The 8738-nt window shown below is 54.6% G+C and overlaps 1 protein-coding gene across 2 annotated transcripts in view; it reads left to right on the top strand.

The window, feature by feature from the left end:
* Positions 1-2412: 2412 nt before the first annotated feature.
* The window catches only part of KSR1 (kinase suppressor of ras 1), a 162300-nt gene continuing 155974 nt past the window's right edge, over positions 2413-8738 (top strand). For both annotated transcript variants that reach the window (XM_081584330.1, XM_081584329.1), the window contains exon 1: positions 2413-2834. In XM_081584330.1, the coding sequence (XP_081440456.1) occupies positions 2607-2834 (228 nt within the window). In that variant the 5' untranslated portion in view covers positions 2413-2606. The remainder of the gene's footprint in view (positions 2835-8738) is intronic.

Genomic DNA, 8738 nt, shown 5'->3' with positions numbered 1-8738 from the left:
CATGGCCTGGCGGGAGAGTAGCCAGGGATCTGGGGCTTGTCCAGTCTCCAGCCCTAACACCATTTCCCCCATAGGCATGGATGCCACAGGCTGGCAATGACCCTTCACAGGACATGGCTTCCACATAAAGTGGCCCCATGGAAAAATGTGTTGACCCAGCCCCAATTACAAGCTTGATGTAATTGCATAGTAGGCATTTATCAGGAAATCTTTTGTGAATTGAGTTAGAGAGAGCCAGTCACTCAAGCCTGGCAGCTCTGGCTGCTGAACAAACAGAGGTTCTGAACCAACCACTGTAGCCTGGGTATGGATCCTCCCTGGAGATAGTTCTCCTGGTCCATGACCTTCCTCTGGGAAAAAGATTCTCGAAGTTCAGCTCCCAGATCAGTGGCATCAGCATCACACGAGAACATGTTAGAATGCAAATTCTCCAGCTTCATCCTCGACCTACTGAATGAGAATCTCAGTGAGTGGGTTTCATCATTCTGTGGATTAACAAGCCCTCTAGGAGATTCTGATCCACTCTCAAGTTTGAGAACCACCGTTACAGTTTCTCTTTCAGGGGCTAGGACCTGTGTGAAAAACTCTTGAAGTGGATTGCACAGCTTTATGGATCCCCTGCTGTGTGCCATGCTCTGGATTTGGTTCTGTGAAGAGGATACCAAGATATTTAACCAGTAGCTTCTGTAGCCAAGGAGCTTAGGAGAGAGATTTCTTCTGGTTGGCAGATGTTGAAAGTATGGATGTGTGGGACCTTTGATCTGAGTCTTGTCTATTCAGTTTAGGCAGATAATAGAGCCCAGAGGAACTCATAGGAGGTGGGGGGTGGTGGTGGGGGAAGATGGTGGGCTGTTGAATACTGAGTTAGAAGGCACGGAAAGGCATAAACAGACAACTACCAGTCCAGGAGCAGTATTTTGCCTGTGCCCACTGCTCAGGTGTGGGGCCATGGTCAGAAGACCTGAAGTTGAAGAGTAACCATTGATAACATTTATCTAGTGCCCACACGTGGCAATTATCAATTCAGGTTCTGTATACACATTAACTCATTCTTCATATGAGGAGGAGGAGATGACAGAGGATGAGATGATGGGATGGCATCACCGACTCAATGGACATGAGTTTGAGCAGGCTCTGGGAGATGGTGAGGGACAGGGAATCCTGGCGTGCTTCAGTCCACGGGGCTGCAAAGAGTCGGACACGACTGAGCGACTGAACAACAACATATGAACCATATTGTGCATGTGTGCTCAGTCGTGTCCGACTCTTTGTGACCCCTTGGACTGTAGCCCACCAGACTCCTCTGTCCACGGGATTCTCCAGGCAGGAATACTGGAGTGGGTTGCCATTTCCTTCTCCAGGGGATCTTCCCAACCCAGGGATTAAACAGGTATTTCTGGTACTGGCAGGTGAATTCTTTACCATTGAGCCACCTGAGAAGCCCCATGAACTCTATCAGATAGGCTCTATTATCACCCCATTTTAACTGATGGGGAAACTCAGACACTCAAAAGGCTAACTGCCTAAAGTCACAGTTGAGCAGCTGTTGTTTGTTGTTCAGTGGCTCAGTCGCTTTCGACTCTTCGGGATCCCATGGGCTGCAGCAGGCCAGGCTTCCCTGTCCTTCACTGCCTCCAGAAATTTGCCCAGACTCAGGTCCACTGAGCCAACAAAGCCAGTGGCAAGGCAGTGGTAGACACTACTTGAACTCTGTCTCATGGCTCTCGAGCACTTCCAAAGGCACGACAAATCAACTGTCACCCCCAGGGTCTGGACTGGCCTGCTGGGTTGAGGAGATGGAGGGATGGGACCTTTATATTGGTGGGTAAATAGCATCTAGAAGAATGTCCTGCGTCTTTCCAAGCCTGAGCCCTTCCTCTGGCTAGACAATCGGGAGTTCTGGGCTCTGCGAACCTCCGCCAGGACAAGTACTTTAGGCCCCTTCCCACTAGATGGCGGCCCCTAAACCCACACAGAAATTCTAAAACTTCCACTGTCCCTGTCTTCCAGGGTACGGCTGAAGCGGAGGAATTGCAGGATACGAACCCTCCTCCCGTCCAAGGGCCTTCGGCTCCACCTCGCCTCATCCGGGGGGTCGTGGGAAGCCTCCAGCGAGGAGGAAGGATGGGGAGCAGGCGGGGGTGGGCGGGGAGACGAGGCTCCCGGGGATCCCGACGCCGAGGGAGGAGCCGGCGCTCAGCAGACCCTCCGGGGGCGCAGAGGCGGGGCGCTCCCGCGCGGCCTGTGCCCACGGCGGAAGGGAAGGCCGGGACCGCCGTGCGCGGGCGCCCGCGAGGACCCCGAGGGCGCGGGCGGCGGCAGGTGTGCGGCGGGGACTACAAGTCCCAGCATGCCCAGCTGCTCTGACCCGGCCCCCTCTGCCGCTTAAAGGCTCCGGGAGCCTCAGCCGTCGGGTCGCCGCGGCTTTCGCTTTGCCGCCGCGGCTGGGCGGGCGGACTCGGCGGCCGGGCGGTCCTCGCGTCCCAGCTCCCGCAGCGCCGAGGGGCGCTCTTCGTCCAGCCCTCGCGGCTCGAGGATTCCCTTTCGAGGCGCCCGCGCCCCCGGGCTCCGCCGCCTCGGCCACCCCGCGGCCCCGATGCCGAGGCATGGATAGAGTGGCACTGCGCGCGGCGGCGATGGGGGAGAAGAAGGAGGGCGGCGGGGGGGACGCGGCGGGCGCGGATGGGGGCGCCGGGGCCGCGGCCAGCCGGGCGCTGCAGCAGTGCGGGCAGCTCCAGAAGCTCATCGACATCTCCATCGGCAGCCTGCGCGGGCTGCGCACCAAGTGCTCCGTGTCCAACGACCTCACCCAGCAGGAGATCCGAACCCTGGAGGTAAGGGGCCAAGGCGCCGGAGAATCGGGGACCCACGCTGGGTTTGAGGAGGCAGGGGTCTGCGCTTCGGGAAGCGCCCAACACCTCCTTCGCGGCTCCAGTTCACTCCTTCCCCAGTTGCATCCTTGAGCCCGGTCACCTCCTTTGGCGGCTTCCTCTCCCTCTTCCTCTCGCTGGCGCGGCGGCCGGAGAACCCGGGACCAGCACCTCACCTTGGGCGGGATTAGGGGGGAGAGGGCGTGGTGGGACCTGCGAGGGAGGGTGGAGGAGCCCGCGGGCTGGGTGGGCTGCGCGAGGACATCCCCTCCGCCGCCCTCCGCCCCCACCGCATTTCCAGCTCGCCGGGCCGCAGGACTCATTCTCCCACTGAGTCACATGGTGGACTTTTCCCTGGGTGACGGAGCCCAGCCGCTGTGGGCTGGGGTGACGGGGCGGGAGGAGGTCCCCCTGAAGTGTGAGCGCAGGCCCTTCGTTGTCTGCCTTCCCCGCACGCCCCAGACTGTGTCTTGTCTCTTCCTTTCTTTTCCTCCAGGTTCTTGTCTGCCGCTTATCAAAGTGTTTGCTGAAACTGCATTTTTTGCCTTGAGTGCGTCTCTTTCGCACTGCCACAGCGTTTCACTGCTCAAAATGTAATAACCTACCGACGCCCCCACCCTTCCCCCTATTGAACTTTGGTTTAGGAATGATTATGCTGAGGACTAAAGCCTTCAATGAGAAGATGACATTATTTAAGGGGTTCTAGTGGAGACAGCCTCCAGTGTAAAGAAGAAACAAGACATGCGGTCCCTACTCTCTCAAGTGATAGCTGGAAAGTCCAATATTAAAAGTGTTATTGCGTTCTTAGAAGGGGGTGGGGGGCCGTCTCTCCCTCTCCTATCATACACAATAGAGGGAAACTAGTGCGTTTGAAACTTGCTTTTGTCCAGAGGCTGGGAAAGCTGTGAAATTTCAGGCACCACTTGGTATTAATAGCTACCCTGTTTTGAAGAACGGGCCTCTTTCCACCTTGCTTGATCACATCTGGCTTCTGCAGATCTGGAGATGTTTTGTTTTATTAGAACCTTAACTCTTCATCCCAAACCCTCCACATCCTCTTATTGCTGATTGCCTCTGCCAGCCTCTGTAGGGCCGGTGGGTGATTTGTGGTCATGATAACCAGACCCCATCCTCTATGTTCACCAGAAGCCTGAAGCCCTATTTGATCTAAAATGCTTGGGGTAGACTTCTTTCCTTCAGTTTTATTTTCTTAAAAGCTACAAAACCAGGGACATTGGAAGGATATAATCAGTGCTGGCTATTATTATTTTTGTTTCAGTTGCTATAGCAGTGCTGACCAGGGCTTGGCTTAAAAAACAAACCGACCAGCACCCCTGCCCCCCCAACTGTCCCTCCTGCATGCATGCTGCTGTTTTCCAAGTGGCGAAGAGAAACTGGTTTCTTGAACACAGCCGGGTGTGTTTGCCCAGCAAAGTTCAGTTTTTAAACCAACACAATAGGGGGCCTGTGTGGCTCCGTTCTGGGAGGAGGGGTCCTCGTCCAGCAGCATGTGTCTGGTTGGACCGCTGTGTTGCTGGGGTAAGAGGTTGTCCTCTGTTGGCCTCTCTTGGATGGTCCCCCCCCCCCCCAGGTTGCTCTGAAATGCTCCTAGTTCAAAGAGGGGACCCAGGAGAATGATGGGTGATTTCTCTGGAAATGGCACCTTGCCTTCTTGGTACCCTGCCTCCCAAAGTCACTCATTTTGACCAAGGAATGGCATCAGGACACCCTAGAACATCCTATATTTAGGTCTCTGCGCTGGTTTATTCAGTGACCTGCCTCCTGAGTGTTTATTGGATGATCAGCTCTGGCAGCCAAAAACCCATCCCAAGGCCCAAAGGGGATTGGTAGCAGGAATTAGAACAAATACCCAGCTCCCCGTTTTCTCCGCTGTGCTGTGGATTCGGGTCCACGCTTGTCCCTGAAAAGGCGAGATCTGGGCTGTTTGGAGGGTGGGATTTTTGACCCCTGGATCTAGCTCCCTAGGCCTCGCCTCCTTATCTGAACAGGGGGATGAAGAGGTCTCTGTGGGCTCTTGAAGTTCTCAATGCTGTGGTCTATGAAGGGGCCTCAGTTGGGTGGAATCAAACATTTGTTATACACACCCTTGTGTAAGAATACACCTGATTAAGAATGGTTCTGAAATCCAGATTTACCAAACAGATAAAATAGGGGGAAAGTTTGTTACTCAAAGAATCCTGACCTTTGGGGGCAGTGTGGTAGGTGGAAAGCCAGAGGCTTGGAAATCAGGTCCGGGTTCTGTCTATCTGACCGTGGGTAGTAAGTCCCATGACTTCTGACTCTCAGGCTTCCCCATCTGTAAAATGGGCCAAGACTACTTAAATCTGCAACCTCGTGTGTGTCTGTAAGTCCTTATGCTTTCTACCAAGAGATTCTGCCCATGCATTTTCCTAGAGAGGATCTAGTACATTCATGCCACAGGCCACATTTGGGAGGAAGGCCCCTTGACAGCTGGCTCTTGTTCCCTAGAGGTGGGTGACACAGGCCAAGAGACAGCTCCGAAGCCCATGGTGAGGTCACACGGGGCAGTGGTGATGTCCATTCTGGCTTTCTTTCCTGTTCTGCAGGCTCCTCTCACATACCAGGCCAGGGCCCCCAGAGACTGGACTTGCAACATTGGATTCCTGGCTTTTGAAAAGAGGGCTTGGCTTATGTAAGCACGCCAGACTTCTCCCAGAATCCAGGGAGCCCCAGCCCACCCTGGCCCTTGTTAAATAAGCACTCAATGAGAAACTCCAGTAAGTCCTGACCCAGGGCCCAGCTGCTGGTGCCTTATCATAGGTCGGATGATGTGTAAGGTTCAGCCTGTCTGGCTACCTTTCCTGCCTCCATGCAGTGGTTCACTTTGGATCCAAACGAGTGGAAGGAGCCAAGGTTTAATGTCTGCCTCCTACCTGTCAGTCAGTGTGCTGGACCCTTCTCAATCTCTTAAGATTTCCTGGAAATCCATTAGACTTCATCACACATGTATTTTTTTTTTTCTCTCGACGTGAAATGAGGAGGGAGATAAAATCTGAACCGAGAGTCTGAATCGGTAAACAGAAGTAGGGAGGCGACTTTGAAGATCCCAGAAGAACATGGCGCCCTGTCTCCACCAGGCCCTCCTCAGGGGCTGAGAACTGAGCGAGATAGAATGTTCCCGTTCCCCAGACGTGCTCACAAAGGGACACCTGGCTGGCCTCGCAGCCCACACCAGTTCATTTCCTCGTTTGTGCACCTTCTTTGGGCCGGGTCTGGGCTGGGCCATGGGGAGAGCGGGGTGTCTCACGAAGATTCTCGTTTTATGGACCTTGTAACTTTGCCTTTTCCTGCCAGCCTCCTGGTTCTTTTCAGAGGCAGGCCTTACCACACTGAGGAGTCTTCCCATCTGCTGCTCTTTTTTTTTTTTAAAAAAATGTTTTGATGGTGCTGGGTCCCCGTTGCTGCACATGGGCTTTCTTAGTTGCAGCGAGCAGAGGCTACTCCTGGTTGTGGTGCGTGGGCTTCTTGTCGCGGTGGCTTCTGTTGTTGCTGAGCACAGGCTTCAGGGCGTGCGGGCTCGGTAGTTGTGCTGCCCAGGGTTAGTTGCTCCAGCATGTGGGATCTTTCCAGACCAGGGAAGGAACCCGTGTCCCCTGCCCTGGCAAGTGGGTTCTTAACCACAGAAGGACCACTAGGCGAGTCCCAACTGGTGGTCTTATGGAGAAAAGTCCCTCGTAAGCCAGCTGACCTGGAGAAAGGGGTCCCCACTGGGCCTTGACCTTCACTCAGCTCTGCCGTGGCACAGGTCAGAGGTCAAAACCCTGTGTGGAGGGCCTGAGCTCTCCCCTGTGGCCCCCCTCCCCAGCCCCCTGGGGCATCTGGTTGGGGGAGCGGCCAGGAAAGGAGAGGGCGCCGTGGGTCCTCACAGAACTGGTCCTTGGGGTGTGCATGGATGTGCATTCACTCAACAAACCTGCGGTTATTACCGGTTTGCCTGCTGAGCTGCTCACTGCCGCCACCCCGGCAAGGATTCTGAAGTAGGTAGGCTGTGTTCCTGGTGTTTGGGGACACTCTCGGACTAATGGGGAAGCCAGGCAGGTGAGCAGGACTGACTCCATTACTGCAGCCTGCCGAAATCGCTTCGGAATTGGGAATATGACTGGACGGTTGGCCAGTCCAACTCCTGGTTTTCTGGGAATTATTCCCAGAGTCTTGGTGGTGACTTGTCCACGTCACACATCCCTGGCACAGCTTCCGTTTCCCCACCTAGCCCCTGCCTCGGCGTGTGGCATTTCTCTGCTTGTGCCCTTGTTGTTGTGTTGTGTGCTCAGTTGTGCCAACTCTGCAACCCTACCGACTATAGCCCGCTAGGCTCCTCTATCCATGGGATTTCCCAGGCAAGAATGCTGGAGTTAGTTGCCATTTTCCTCTTCTCGACCCAGGGATCGAACCCAAGTCTTCTGCATTGACAGACAGATTCTTTACCACTAAGCCAACTGGGAAGCCCCTACCTGGTAGTGTTAACCTCCTGCTGGAGGCTCTAACTCCAGCAGTCCCTGGAGGGAGCCAGAACTGGGGCACCCTTTGCTTTCACCTTGGCAATTTGTTTTCCTGGTGAAACTTGCCACCAGCGATCCTCCGAGGTGGTCTGGAGAAGGACCTGCAGTTTCCATGACTGGGGAGGCCTGCGGGGTGCTGGAGGGAGGCCCTATTGGATCTGCAGCCCAGGTTAGCCCGGGTGCCAGGAGGCCTCTGGTTTGCTGCCTGGGGACAGTGATGGGAGTGCCTCCCTCCCCGACAGGTTAGCTTACAATCCGGGAAAGCTGCATTCCCCACCACTCTTCTGGGCCTGCTGGGCCACTGTGGTCTCGAGAGGGACTGCACCGGCTGTGGTGCTTGGTGGCAGTGTCTGCAGTGGTGGTGGCGGTGGTGGGAAGTAACATGGCCAGTGCCTGTGGCCATGTCTTCCCCAGCTGTGCGTTTGAAAAAGGATGTGCTTTCAGAATAGGCTGACGGGAAACTTCTACACTCAGTTCAAAAGGAAAGCTGTGCTCAGGTGCCTTCTGAGTTATGGGAAGGGCCCTAGAGCCTAGTGAGGGGCAGGGTTTCCTCGCAGTGGAACGAGACACCCTCTCGGTCACCTGCCCTGTGCTAGGCTCTTGGCACGTGTTCCCCATTTAAGGCTCACGGGGACCCTGCAAGGTTTTCTCTCCATTCTGCAGATAAGGACATTGCGGTTCAGAGGGACTGAGAGATGGAGTTAGTAGGCGGTGGAACTTGGCCTGACTAGTCTTCAGAACTCATGTTCTGAACTTCACGACTACTTCTAGAAACCATAGGGGGTGGGGGTGGGGTTTCTGGTCAGAGCTGTGACTGCCGAGCCCGAGGAAGTGGCCTGTAACGCAAAGGGCCAGCCCAGGGGCACTTGGTGGCCCAGTTCCAGATGACCGGGCCTTCTGGTGGCCGCGCCAGGCTGTGCACCCTCTGAGCTCAAGCTTCCCTAAAGTGCGGCCCGACACATCCTCAAAGACAGGTCCCCACCAGCGCACTGTGATGCAATCGCTCTGTGCTAGTCTCATTCTGAGAAATGAGAAGCTGCCTCGAGATCATCTTACTTGTCATTGTTTTAATGGATACCTGCTTTATCCTCACTGCATAATTCCTCTGGTAAGCACGGCGTTCTTTAACTTTCCAATTGTATTAAAGTATTTTAAAATATACCTAGTGATATATGCTCACTATTGAAAAGAAAATACAGATGGAAAAAAAAAGAATAAAAACCACCCATAATGCCACCTCTCAGAGTTAATTCCTATTTTATTTGTTCATCTATTTTTGGCTGCTCTGCGTCCTTGTTGCTGCGCTCGGGCTTTCTCTAGTTGTGGT

This window comes from Giraffa tippelskirchi, chromosome 3 (genome assembly GCF_054371585.1).
Source record: "Giraffa tippelskirchi isolate mGirTip1 chromosome 3, T2T-mGirTip1v1.2.pri, whole genome shotgun sequence".
NCBI classification, from domain to species: Eukaryota; Metazoa; Chordata; class Mammalia; order Artiodactyla; family Giraffidae; genus Giraffa; species Giraffa tippelskirchi.
Note: the sequence above shows the minus strand (reverse complement) of the source record. Positions and strands in the feature narration are given on the sequence as shown.